Genomic DNA, 14,221 nt, shown 5'->3' with positions numbered 1-14,221 from the left:
GTCCTTGCAGCCTCTTTTCTGTTGGACCCAAGAGCCATCTGAAAGGCACTTAATTCCTGACCCCCGCTATCTCCCTGCAGGCTGTGATGGAGGCACAATGTAGATCAGCATGGAAAGGACTGAGCTTCCAGCACAGGGCTGTCAGCACTGCTACCTCCCTCCTTCCCTCCCCACTGCCTCGCACAACATATACTCCAGGACCTCAGGTGGGACCTCGGCTCCTGGAACCACAGTAACATTTCCCAGCCTTTCATACCACAACAGAGCTGCAGCTAGGCCCAGAGCCAGTTTCAGTGACTCCTCCAGGACATCTCATTGTTTAGCTGCTGCAGACCAAGAGCTGGATACAAAACAGTCTGTCCAGCAACATGTGTGGTACCAAGACACTACAGGAGTCCCAAGTCAAGCTTTCCACAAGAGGACATCATGTAAAACACTAGCAGGTGCCGGTATCTTCCATTTCACCTTGTTTCCAGGAGCATTTGAAGATAGGCTAGCTGCTGGTAGATGGAGGTAGTTGGCAAATGCCCTTTAAGGGTCTCCTTCCTGGACTTCTCCTCCCCACAGATGGTAGAGGGGAGGAGAGCCTTGCACTAACTCCTCACTGCAAGGACAGACTAGAGTCAGTGGAAGCAAAGTATTTATTTGTGTTATGCTCCTCATGGTCCCAGGTTTATCACACTACTTTTTGCACAGATTGTGTAGCAAGGGCAGCTCCAGCCCTACAACACTGTCTCCAAACCTTGTGGGTGAGAAAAACAAAGCAGCCACTCACCCAGCACAATGCAGCAGGTCAACAATGTGCTAAGAAATAAACCCGAGGGTTTGCATCTCCATGTTCACTTGGTCCTGTCATTGCTCAATTCTCCTTTTCGGGTATATGAGAAAGTGTGTGTCTGAGCAGAGGAGAACACACTGAAAGTTTCAGTCACTTCCCCATCTCCAGGAGCTGTTTTGTTTTTCTCCTACTCCCGGTCAGATTGACATGCCCTCAGCAAGAGCAGGAGGAAGGTCCCACAGCATCCAGTTGTGTCTCACCCAATCAGCCAGTGATACTCTTGCTGATAAGTAACTTCTCAGAGGCCCAAGGTGCTGTCACAGACAACTCTGCAGAACCACAGACTCACCTGCAGAGACATATGAGCTGGTGAGGACATCCTCAGCTTTAACCTAGCTAAAAGCACTGAATCCCCTTTCCCTGTTCCCCTCTATCTTCTCTTACTACACAGAAACCTTCAACATTTAAATTCATCTGTAAAGGACACTGATGTTAGGGGAATTAAGAGAAAACCAGGAACAGTTCCCAGACCACCACAATTTCATAGCAGAAATATTCAGGTATGACAAGCCATCACCAGTGCTAAGTGAGGTGGTTTGGACCTGGCTGCAGAGTGAAATTCTCCTGTGTCCTGAAAGCTGGTGCAGTAGGCCATGGGCTGGAAGTGCATCCCCTCCAGCATGAGGCCAAATCATTTCAAGGCAGGAAAATGTTCCCTGTGCTGATACAAGCACATAAGGGAGAGGGCCCTTGGGCCTGATGGTCCATCCCAGGAACCATGCCTGCAGGAGTCACAGAGAAGGCTTGCACTGACTCCAGCCAGAAGAATCGAACCACTAAGGTCATTACCCAGTTCCCTAGATATACATACATACGACCAGCCCAGAGCTCCCCCCTTTCCTCAGCAGAAGGGTTCCCACTCCTCCATCAGCTCTCACACCTGACCAGTGGGGGAAGACACAGGGAACAGACTTGAGAGGTCCCAAAGGAATATGCTCCCCAAACTGTCAGGATACCATCCCACCCCTCTTGCTGACCATCCTCTTGCCAAGGGTCCCCAGAAGAAAAGCAGAATAACCCCAGTCAATCTGTGACTGATCCTGGCCACAGCTCATCTCAGGGCTTCTTCTCTGTGTCCTGGAAAACTCATGGATTGGGTTCGCAGTTTGAGTTTAAAAACCTCTTCTGCTCATTAGTGGATCTGGAAAGGGCGAACGCTGAAGCCTAGAAATTATAATGTCCCTAGAGCTTCTCCACACATTTGCCTTGCTGCAAATAATGACAAGTGAAGCTGGGGGAGTAACCAGAGAAGCAGGGTGGGCCAGGTTATGGGGTACAGGGACAGCACCTGTTTTCTGCCGTATCAGGGAACCGGACACATAAGAGGCTAGAAGCATCTCTGAAGGCTTGTTGATGCACAGTCATTTGAAAGCAAAAGCGGGGCAAAACCAGTCCTCGCAGGTCCCACCCAGGCCAGCCTCCTGGCCAGATCAAGGCTGCCTCCAGTGATACCCTCCTGTGTTGTCTGAGACGTGGGAGGACCCAGAAGTCCAAACCACCCATGGGATTACTGCCAGCCTCCAAGGGCTGCATAGAGCCTCCTTCCAGGGAAGAACACAGCACTTTGGCCGTGTGCAAGTGCCCTGAGATTTCACAGCTGTACATCTGAAAGCTAATTGACTTCAAGAAACTGGACTTCAGAAGGAAAGGTCTTCTTCCTACCTAACACTGATGACTATCATGTGAGGAGCTCAGGGAACTGAGATTCAGTGCTGCTCTACGGTTTGTGTTTGGTCCTGGCATTGGTCTTCTGATTTTCCAAGGCGTTCTTGTGAGAGGTCTGTATCTGAAGAGTAACTAATGCCATGTATAAGTCAGCATAAAACAAGCTGCAGCTGGGAAAGGGAAATCAAAATCATTCCACCGTGGTTTGGTCCTTTTGACTTATGGGCTGCCGGGTGGAAAAGATTAATCCAACACCCTCTGCACTATGACTGTGATGCTGCTGCTACCTTGTGCCCCCCCAACCAAAGTGAAGGGGTGACTTAAGATACCAGCTGAACCTGCCACAAATCAAGGGCACAGGGGGAGAAATGGACTCAAAATACCACTCTCTCATGGGTAATACTCTTCTGTAAATTACTTCTAACAAAAAGGTTTATTATGCCAGCTATGCTGCTAGAGCATGGAGCTGTTTGGTGCCTATGCTTGGAAACGTGGCATTTCAGCAGCACCACTCAGCAGACCAAGGATGATGAAACACAGCAGCCAGGGCTGATGTGGAAAAGAACCACTAGACTTTATTTCCAATGGCATTTATAAAAACAAATGAAGACACAGTGGATAATGCAGGAAAGCATGGTCTGTGGGGTGCAGCATGGTCAGGTCCATGCCATTGGCACCTGCAGAGCAAGGGGCCAACAGAGGGAAGAGGAGGAGGCAGCGCCTGGTTGGGTCCAGCAAAGGCAAGCCTGCTGTGCCACCCAGACCCTCTACCCACCATTGCAGTTGCTTTAATTCAGTGCCAGGACTCTGAGACATGAAATTCAACTACAGACAGGGACTTAGTGTCATACTGGCATGGGAAAGCCAGGTCCTGTGCTCCCAGCACAGGAGCTCATACCTGGAGGGCATCTCGGTTTTCCATGCTCACCTCTCCCTCCAGCTCTCACCAGTGAAGAGAAACTCTTGGTCCACGAGATGCACCAGCCAACTTCCCAGATCACCTGTGTTCTCTGCAGACTCCCAGCATTGGCTCTTCTAGTCCACACGGTGCCTGCAGACAGTTTTGGTCCCACATGCCCCTGCAGCAGGCACCAAAGGTCCTTCTAGCAAGTACCTGATATCCTTTGGTCACATGAGATCCAACATCTGGCCTCACCATTAGAGTGGATGGATCACTTAAGCCCAGAAAGAAACACAGTTCTGATCCATCACAGCTCAGATCACGCTGGCTATCCTCTGTGCTCTGTGCAGAAAATATCCCACCTCGCCCTGAATCTGTTTAATCCTTGAGCACGCTTCTTATCCCCAAGCAGATAAATAAAACCAAAAGATCTTCCTTCGTACCACAGCAATACCAAAGCATACAGAACTCCACACGCTTCTTCTACTGTGTCCCAGCCCCATGGCTGTTGCTCTGTGGGACCAAAGTCAGATGTATGGATCAGCCCAGTCTATGGTAGGGCACCACCAGCATCACACCTTGCTGGTCTTGGCAAGGAGATGGCCAGCAGGGGAACATCCCTGCAGGGAAGTGCCCCTGGAACAAGACATCTTCACCCCATAACAGGCCATTTGAGGGATCAGTATGCTGAGGGATCTTCCTTTAGTCTACTCTTGTGCAGGGAGGGCAGAGGATGAACAGACTCCAGCCTGGTAGACCAGACAGCATGGGGAAGACTGGGGAAAGGCTTTGTGAAAGCACTGCATCTAGCCAGGGACTGAGCCAAGGTGGACAGCTATCCTTCATCAATAGTGGCCTTTGGAAAAGGTTTTGTATCCTTAATGCTTTGAGTGTTAGGACATACTGTTGGATTCCCCATTCTCAAGCCTATTCCTCTATGGAAGAAGAGCCCAGGGGAGCCTGGGAAGCCTTGGGAAGTTGCAGTTAGCTCTTCAGGTCCATCTCCTGGTAGCCAAATATACACCCTTTGATTTTCATCCAACACATTGCTGGTGGTGGCTGGTTCTCACTGAAGACACACACATGTATCAGTGCTGTTTGCACTGATGTTGCAGTCCATTTCACTCCACTGGTCTAAAGTCCCCAAACTGGTGCAAGTCAAAAAGTGGCCACTCTCCCTCCTCCAGGTTGAAAAGCTTCCCTTATTTCATTTTCTACTTCTCAAGGCTTTGCTTCCCCCCACCAGCAGCATCCAGCTGGGATGAAGGTATATGCTGGGCAGTTTACTGTTGAGCAGGAGGTTTCTCACAGAAAGAATCCCACAAAAGCACAACGGCACCTCTGGGAAATAAGGAGCTGCAGGTGCCCCCTGGAGATGACCCTGGTGCCATTCAGTGCATTTCGTGCCAGCTCCCAATTCCTTATGATCCCTGGTGAAAACGCACCATGCTCTTCCACTACATCTCTGTCCCAGCACACCAACACTCCACATGTACAGGCACCATGGAACGGAGACGTTGGGCTATATACAACGTAAAATCCATCTCCAAGAGCTTGAGATGAGGCCCCCAGGTAGGTCTACAATAATGTGAGAGAACAGCCTTCAGGCTGTAGGTTGAAGGCCCACTGGGCTAAACACTGTACAAATACTTTCTGGAGGACAGATGAATGATCCTTGCTGCAAGAGCCTACAGTCTACAAAAACAGAGCCACAGCTGCACCACTATACAGACATTACACCTATTTACACCCACAAATATTTTGGTCCCAGCAGAACACGTCTTTCAGACCAATAGGCCAGCAATCAGTTGATCTGGGGCAGGGACTTCACTGCTCACCTTTTTTCTTCATTTGCAGTGCCAGACCACTTCTAGCCATTATTCTTTCCACCTCTGGTTTGGATTCACAGATCCATCACCCTCCTCTGGCTCACAGAAGACAACCTGGTATCAAAACAAAGTGCCTTCCTGGACAGCTGATCCCTATGGTCCATAAGTGTCCCACATTGCAAAGGAGGTGACGAGTGCTGGGCCAGGAAGAGAAATGGGTGAGATGCTGGATGATTTTGGACCCAGTTCTCCCCTGTTTTGGCCTCACAAGCTGTTGGCACTGCGCTCATCACTGTGTGTGCAGCAGGATGAGAAGTGGGGAGGCAGATCCCTCCATCTTTGAGCCTCTGTCAAGGGTGGTGAGAAGAAATACAGACTGCCATGCTGCTGGGACATGTGTCTGACAAAGCTTATCTGACAGGAAATATTACTTGGTTAGTTTGTATCTTGATAATGCACACCCTCCCAATCACCTCAGCTGGCACAGGTCAGCACTCCATGGGTGGCCCCAGCTGACTCTCCAAAACCTTGCCAGATGCCTGTGTGCCTGGGTGTGCCCTGAACATGATGCCAGGAGACCCAGCCAGACTTTACAGAGCATACCTGTTCCTGCAAGGCTGCTGGACAGGTGCTTTAAGGCTTTGAAATACAAGGTGACTCTCAGGCTCACCAAGCACCCCAAAACCCCCCTCCTTCACACTACACAGACCCCAGCCCCCTGAAAGGCAATTCCCCAAGGCCACAGGAATGGAGGAGGGGAAGGCCCTGGGTCCAGGGGACACAGGGAAGCAGGAGAAGATGATGTTTCTGTTGGGGATTTGGAAAGCATCTTCAAGGGAATTCAGGTCTCCAGGATCATTTTCTTTTAACAAGCAAACAGACAAAAGCTGCTCAGCATCCTAATTACATCTGTTAAAAACCTTAGCTAGGAAAAATATACCCTTGGTAAGTCCCTTCTCCATTTTTAACCATGTTTTCCATCCAAGAAATTAGAGACCAAAACTATGATTAAATAAAGACTAGCACATCACTTAGCTCTTCCCTTCCCCACCTTCCTTCTTCACTCCTGACCCCCCAGACAGTTTATTTACAGTTTGGATGATTCTCTGCCAAGTCTTGCAGGAGGCAGACAGCTCAGCCTGAAAGTTGATTGTCCCTCCTAGGTTCTAGGCTCTCTGCGACATCCTCCAATTCATCCAGGATTTCAGAGAAAGATGGCCTCTTAAATGCTTCCACCTGGAACAAGAAAGAAAAACTGAAGATGACACCCCGAACAAGAGGTGGGTGCTCTGCAGCAGCTTTGCTGGCTTCCCCGAGGCTGGGAAATGGCATCCATCCATCATTAGCACTGGTCTGGGTCACACACCTTCCAGTGGAGCCTTCTGGCATCACCACTTGGTGATCTAGGCCCGGGCTGCTGCAAATGAGCAGCCACAGGACAGGTCCCATGGTGCGGTACAGCTCAAGCAAAGGCAGTGAGATGCTGAAAGTCAGCCTGACATAGCCCAACCGGGACAGGGTGTGAGAACTGCTCATCCCAAAGCCCACTCAAATGGTGTCAGAGTAGGCAGTGTGCAAAGAAAGGCTGCAGGTACGTATCAGGAAGGAGACGTATCATTCCCTGAGCTTTTTCATGACAGTCAGTATCTAACTGTCTTGTCTCCCTGATGCAGCTCATCCTCAGTGGGTTGTGATCCCCAGCCCTCCTAGTGCCATCAGAGTGTAAGCAAAATGAGTGACACCCCAATCTCACACCCCACCATACCATCCTGGGGCTGCCCTTTGTGCCTGACCCCATGGAGCCAGCCTGGGGAGCTGCAACAAAAACTCTCTAAACCCGCACATAGCACAAGGGCAGAGAACAGCAGCCTCAAGGGCCATTTCTGGCAGAAGCCTATTATTATATCAACTTGCATTAAGAAGCTGACCATCAGAGATACAAGATCTGAACACACAGAAATCTAAGCCAATTGCTGACATGAATCACTCCTCTAATTCAGGGCAATTTATTCACACATCCGCAGGACCCATGAAAGGTTTGACTTCTATTTGCTGCCTTGAGCTCTTCGCAAATAGGTGTGTTTTGATCACCTAGCTTCTCCACTCTCTGCCTGATTACTGCCTTTGTTCTTCTCTTCTGTTCAGAGATTAACTTGGATCTTCGTTTTCTCTTTGCTTTGCTCCCCGATGCTTTGGGCAGCATGGGGAGGCCCCCCAGCTTTCATTATTAGCTGTTATGTGTGCTAGCACTGAGAGCAGCAGGGTCAAGCTCTCCAGGATTCACAACAATTTTGGTCTCTATCATACAAGTGTGATACAAATCCAATAAAACCAAAGGGAAAAAAAAGAACCTAACAAGAATCTCACCCGACAACAGCTAGCAGTGAGGTCCATCACCCTCTTTGGGCATTCACTGATCATCCCTTGGAAGGCAGCAACATCCAAACCATAATCCTGTGAGGAAGGGGAAGAGTACATAGAAAAGACTTCAGCTATAAAGTCCTTTAAAAGCTCTTAATTCTTCCCAGGGTATTAAAGCACAAAATGCTCATGGTTTAAAGCTTTTAGGGTCTCCATCACAGCTGTTTTACTGATGGCTATGCAAAGGTACCAGGGCAACATCAGCTCTGTCAGGGATGCACAGATGGTAAACCATTAGCAGAGCTGGGACAACTGCAGCATCCTTCTGCTTGCTCTGTGCTATATCCCTGCAGAGCAGTATGTGTCCTCCCGGAAAAAGCTCAGACTAAGGCAACAAGATCCACAAAAGCAAAAACCAGTAGAGGAACCAGCACCAGGTGCTGAGCAGTGGCTGTCGAAGACAGGAACTGCAGATAATCTTGTCTTCCAACAGCAGCTGAGTGTTGAAGGGGTCCAGCCAGCTGTTTCCATAACTATAGCTTTGTCCCTCTGGGCTTCTGAGTCTCTGATACGTAATTCTCCTTCATCTTGGGAACACAGATGGAGCATTAGTTCCTGTTCAGTCTCACAGAAATATGGAATAATCTCTGGTCACTGCAGGTTCTTGCATTGCTCATTGGAAAGTACCAATTTGCTGTTTTCCTGATGGATTTTTCATTCCTTTTCAGGATAAACTTTCCCTTTCCACATTGTGGAAGGAAAGTTCTCTCTTTGTGAGATCAGATTTTCTCATGGAAAAACCTGTAGAGAAAAACCTGAGTCTGAACACATACACATGCATACAGGTCAGTTTGGTTCAGAAAGAAGCCACAGTCTGGTACCATGGAGAAAACACCATTAGATCTGGCTGCAGAAATCATTACCTGGGTCCTGGGAAGCACTTCAGGGTCAGCTGGGATCCTGCCCAGGATTTCACAGAGGACAATACCAAAGGAAAACACGTCCACCTGAAGGAGGGGTAGGAGAGCGGGAGGTGGGACAGGGCATGCACAGAAGCAAAGCATGAGAAAGAGAAGTACCAACAACAAGGTCCTTCCGTAAATTATGCAAATGTCCCATCAAAAAAGCCCATTGGAGAGGGAGGCAACAAACCCCTAATCTTATTCTGGGCTTCTGAACCCACCTAGAAACACCACATCCCCACTTGGAGTCCAGCCTCATCCTCAGGAAGCCTGGCCCCATATTCTTGTTCAATGTGTCTTGTGCTTCTACCACAGCTCTGGCACCCCCCACAGACCCTGCAACAGGCTCGTGGGGCTGTAACTCATCGAGCATTTTCCTCAGAGAGGCTTCACTGTGTTTGCCCTTGGCAGAAATCCATTTCCCTGAAAGTTTAACTTAATAAGGGCCACATAAGGAACTTCCAAGTTGCTAAGCAAAGCATTACTGAGCAAAGGTCCAGGTAGTAGGATGACATTTCCTGGGGAAGGAGGAAAGGGCTTCTATGCTGTTGGAACATGTGACCAGTAAGCAGAGAAGACATCTCCCACACTCGCTCAGGAGCTCTGAGGATGAACAAGGATCTGGGAAGCCATACCTTCCGGTCATAGGGCTCTCCCCGCAGCATCTCAGGAGCCATCCAGAAAGCAGAGCCCACCAGAGACAGCTTCCTCTCCACATCCTTCATAGGCAGCTCCACCACCTCCCTGGCCAGCCCGAAGTCTGTCACCAGTGCCTCACGGCCCCGTAGTGTCACCCGAATGAGGCAGTTCTGAAAGGAGCCCATGAGGCATGGCATTAGGTGCCTGATGAGGAAGGGCCTGAACACTTCACCTCACTGGCCTCAGCCCCACCTCGCCACTACAGGCTCTCCCTTCATCAGAGACCTGCATCCTGAAAGCACACATGGGGCATGCAAGGCAGATTAGGGATGCACCAGTCACATCCGAAGCCAGGAAAAGTCCTTTGAAGAAGCTGTTCAATGAACATGATGATCTACATCCTTTTATCTGAAAGAGGCCTCGAAATGTGCATGTAGACCTTACTCACTGTTCAACTGAAGGCAGGCAGGATTACAGCCACAGCCCTTCTTGCTGCCCATAGCTACACATCCCTAACAGGGCTTTCTGGAGGAATTTCTATAAAATTATCTCAAGGTTTCTCAAAAACCCAGCAGTTTCAACCTGTTCAGCTCCCCAGGATTTCCTCCTCAGCATCTGCTCTCACAGAACTAACAGAAACAACAGGCATCTTCTCCACATGGCTCCCACTAATAACTAGATTTCAAGTGAGAATGTATACACTTCTCTCCCATATCTTCAGCCATCATCACTGCAGGTTTCCTAGGTTTCCCTGGGGAAGGATGAACCTCTTTCAGAGTTGAACCACTGCAACAAGACAGAAGGGCAGGCACCTCCAGCACTTTCCACAAGCAGATCTGGAAAGTTCCTGAGCTCATCAGTCACCACCAAATAGGAAATTACATCTCACCTGACTTCAGAGCATACCAGCCAAGAAACCTGTCGTCAGAGTGAACCAGGTTCTTGCCTTGACCTTGCCTGGCGTTTGCGATTTCATGGTAACAGAGCCAAGTAAACAATCTGAGACTAGAAAGGTGAGTTTCATTCCTATGCTGATGTCTCTCAAGACTATAAAGCTTGACTGGCTTCCCACTGCCAACCTTCATGAATATTTCAAGTTTATCTTAAAAAGCTCATAGAGCACCAACGAAAATAGCTTATAAGAAGACACACCACTACATATCCAGCATCAACTGCACGGACTTGCAGGCTTCATTTCCATGAATCACCAAGCTAACCTCTGGTGCCAGCTGACACAGATATGGTCCAGGCTGGTCACCAACCCCTCAGCTCACATTACCTGTGATATCATGGGCATGCTGCAGATCCATATGAGTTTTGGATAGTTTTACCCAAGAGACTGTCCCATATTCCTACTGCTATACCAGTGGCAGAGCTAGAGCCACATCAAAGCCTGTCCTCATGGACAAGTCTGAGAAGTCCCAGTGCTGTTCCTGTACCCATCAAGCAGCATGAGCACATTCCAAGGAAAGAAGCTTCCCAGCCAGAAGGCCAATACACAAGGAATATTATGTGCCTTTGCATTACACCCAAAGCCTGTCTCCAGATGCCAGTCTTCACAGCTGGCACGCTGCCAGAGTATGAAACCCATGGAGGTGACAATCCTAAAACTGGTGACCTGGATTCTCTGGATCAAGGAAGAACAACTTCCCTGCATTCGACTGAGTAGACACACATCTCCTGAGCTCTGCTGGTGCTCCACACACAGACAAGGGCCATTTCACATGGCACTTGCTCCCAGAGCCTTTGACCAGCTGATGTTAGCGACAGCTTCCTCCTTGCTGTGAACAGGAAAGGAATTATCTAAATTTGGCAGAGCTTTCACTGCAACTGTAGGCAAAGAAAACCATGTGCAATCCTGCATACATTTCCATCTGGTTTCTTTTCTGACAGGAACAGCACTAGGAGGAATATCTATACTGGGTCTCCTGCTTGGCAAGCAATGAATTAAATGTAATGGCAGGTTTTATCAAGAAAGCTTCCTTGCCTGCAGAGGGATTAGCATAAATCAGAGGACCAGCATGAGGCCTGAGGCTTCCTGGTTACAGCCCTAAGCGGTCCCTGTACAGTCCCCTAACTTGTACTGCTTTCAGCAGTCCAGGGTTGTCATCCGCTTTCCAGCTGCATACCTTGGAATTGAGATCTCGGTGGTAGATATTCTTGGAGTGCAGGTAGATCATTCCTCTGGTGATGTCAGAAGCTAAGTCCACTTTTTCCTTCCACGTCAAAGCAGTGTCTTTGCTGGCCAGGAGCTCCTCCAGGCAACCCCCATTCACGTACTGTGAACAGAGACAAAAAGCCAGTGGCTGTGCAGCCAAGCACAGGCTCCCCTGGAGCTTCCCAGGTGCTGAACCCTCCCTTGCCAATCCAGGAGCCCCTCCTTCAGGATGGAGGTTGGGAATGCCACTGCATGCAGGGCCCCATGTGTGGCATAGTGCAAATACCCCTCGTGGTACAGCAGGTCACTGCTGGCCTCTGGGCTTTGTCCATCTGCAGGGATGGCTGTATAAACCAGCCATGGTCTTCACTGTTGGGCAGCAAAGTAGAGGCAAAAAGCCTGGCAATGGTTCAGTGAATGCCTTCTGCCACCAACAGTGTAGGAACAAGGTGAGACCTCCCCAGTACCAGCCCAGGACTTTCCATTAGACCACACCACCATTTCAGAGCCACCCTGGAGGTCCTGCCACTCTCTGTCTGCTTTACTTTCTTCTCCTGCTCTCCACCCTTGGCTCCTCTTCTCCCCTCCAGCTGGCCAGTTCTGGCCCTTGGTGGTAACAAGCCAACCTGAAACACTTTTTGGCTATTCTGCTTGAATCTCATGGCCCTGCAGTGACTGTGCCCTCTCCAGCTGTGACCAGGTGTGGGGAAGAAAGGACCCTAAGCCTCTCTGGGGCAATCTTGCTAGTCCAGAGCCATTCACCAGTGCAGGTGTCAGAGAGGTGTAGATATATGTTACAGGATATCTGCCATCCTCCATACCAAACAACCACAGGGTCCTTGCCTGCCCAGAGCACACTTACAAGCAAGAAACCTTTACCTCCAGAATGGGGTACAGCTTGTCATCCTTCACACATATCCCAAGGTACCTAAGCAGAAGAACACATTAAAAAAAAAAAAAAAAAATTACATCAATGCTCAGCTCAATCCCTCATTGCAGAACTGCCTTAGAGATATCAAGCCAGTTCCAGCCCCTGCCAGTATCCACTGCTCACGGCTGGAGGCTGTGCCCACCTGACGATGTTGGGGTGGGACAGCTTCTGCAGCAGGCTGATCTCACGCACAATCACCTCTTGGTCCACGTCATTCTTGTAGATCTTCACCACCATCACTTTACAAGCAGCAGCCTGGGTCACCTGGAGCCAAGGTTAGAGCAGAACATCTCTTAGCTTCCAGAGGTCTGCCAGCCCCTCTGGACAACAGCATCCCTTCCCAACCAGAGACCTGAATCTCATTTCCCTTCTGCCCAGAGCTCTGCAGTCATTTGCACAAGTGCAAAGTGCTGTCTTCCACATAAGCTCCACTCCAGTGATGTCTGCCTGGGTAGCTGGGAACAGCAAGGTCCCTCCTGTCCCAACACATCACAACACTATTTCTCTGCCAAAATTTGTGTATTCCTTGGGCTGGAGCACTTTCTAAGCCCACACCAGGTTACCACAGAGCTGACCTTCTCCCCTCTAATGCCTTGCATTCAATGTCCCTTCCCAACTGCAGCCTGCCCCACATCTACATCCCTCCTTCCTAACTGGGGCTGATCACTGCACAAGGCTGCCGGCCACACTCCTCATCTCCAATTCCTTCTGCACCCCTGTCCATGGCCAGCCCCCCCATAACCAGACTCTGCCAGACAGACACAACAAAGAAAGCACAGAGCCAGCTCATCTCTCCCCCACATCCCAGGACAGAGGTCCCATGTCTGCTTCCCAGCCACATGCTAACCTGAACCTCTGCTATGGATTACCACCAGACATTTGATTTCTAGGGTTTCCCCCAGACAGGGATACTGGAAGCTAAAGAACAGAACACAAAATGCTTTTCCCCCACCTTACAACACTGAACAGACTGAGCAGGCATTTTTAGGAGGAAATTTGCTGTCCACTGTGAAAGCACCAGTCAGGAAGTACTGAACAAAGGAGCTTCATACAGGGTGCAGGACATGCAGGAGTCACCTGGCTCTCAGCCCTGACAGGACCACCCAGGGCCCCTGCACTGCAGCTCATGTTACCTGGGCTGATGATCCAAATAGCAGTTTCCAGACCACATCACAGAGCATTGTGGTACTTCAACATGTCCATCCTCAATTAACATCTGTTTTAAGGAGACTCATGTATCAGGTGTGGCCAACACTGATGTCCTGACAGCTCCCCCAGGGCTGCCATAGAATTCAGCTATGTGTTTAATTTTCTCTCAATTTGAGGTTTTGGGGTTTTTGTTTGTTTGTTTTAAGGGAAAAATAGTTTAGACACAGCATGAGCTGGATTAAGAGCAGCATTCTGAGTCCCATAGTGTCATCCACTGCTCTCTGTGATGACCACTTTACAAGACAAGGTTACTAGGCCAGGTGAGAACAAAGAGCTGCATGTAAGACCTAGCTGGACTGGAGGGAGATAAAGGTTCATTATAATGACCTCACAAAACAAATTGTCTTGGAAGCAACATGAACTGCTGCTTCCCTTCTGAAGGAATACAACCTCATAGTCTATGTTGACACTGGAACAACTCTGCCTCTCTACTCAGGCAGGTCATAAGGAAGCCAGGGCTCTGACACTCTCACCTGATGAGGCTTCATAACCACAGACTGTGGATCACTAGTCAGACATAACTGATTATTAACTCTAATTGCACAGATGTAAATATAAGAGATGCTATCAGTCATCTTTGCCCAAAGACTCTGAGTGCTCTCATGCTCAGGACAGAGCACAGGGAGCAACTGAAATCTGGAAGATCTGAAAAACTTTCAGAGGAGCCAATACTGAGTTTCAGTAAAACCTATTAGCTCTGCACAAATTTCGGCAGAGACACAGCTACA

General features: G+C 49.3%; 1 protein-coding gene across 4 annotated transcripts in view; it reads right to left on the bottom strand.

Annotated features, from left to right (window-relative positions):
• Nucleotides 1-622: 622 nt before the first annotated feature.
• Nucleotides 623-14,221, bottom strand: part of LOC104357227 (dual specificity testis-specific protein kinase 2-like) — a 36,922-nt gene continuing 23,323 nt past the window's right edge. For 2 of the 4 annotated variants that reach the window (XM_032996456.2, XM_042786968.1), the window contains 7 exons: nucleotides 12,427-12,548; nucleotides 12,233-12,281; nucleotides 11,325-11,474; nucleotides 9,192-9,365; nucleotides 8,518-8,601; nucleotides 7,601-7,687; nucleotides 3,054-6,469 (listed from right to left, as the gene is read on the bottom strand). In XM_032996456.2, the coding sequence (XP_032852347.1) occupies nucleotides 6,368-6,469; nucleotides 7,601-7,687; nucleotides 8,518-8,601; nucleotides 9,192-9,365; nucleotides 11,325-11,474; nucleotides 12,233-12,281; nucleotides 12,427-12,548 (768 nt within the window). In that variant the 3' untranslated portion in view covers nucleotides 3,054-6,367. Of the gene's footprint in view, nucleotides 1,128-3,053; nucleotides 6,470-7,600; nucleotides 7,688-8,517; nucleotides 8,602-9,191; nucleotides 9,366-11,324; nucleotides 11,475-12,232; nucleotides 12,282-12,426; nucleotides 12,549-14,221 lie in introns of those variants that run through there. The other 2 variants (XR_006164790.1, XM_042786969.1) reach the window with 2 other exon arrangements.

Source organism: Tyto alba, unplaced genomic scaffold, assembly GCF_018691265.1.
Source record: "Tyto alba isolate M040663 unplaced genomic scaffold, T.alba_DEE_v4.0 Super-Scaffold_11, whole genome shotgun sequence".
Lineage (NCBI taxonomy): Eukaryota > Metazoa > Chordata > Aves > Strigiformes > Tytonidae > Tyto > Tyto alba.
Note: the sequence above shows the minus strand (reverse complement) of the source record. Positions and strands in the feature narration are given on the sequence as shown.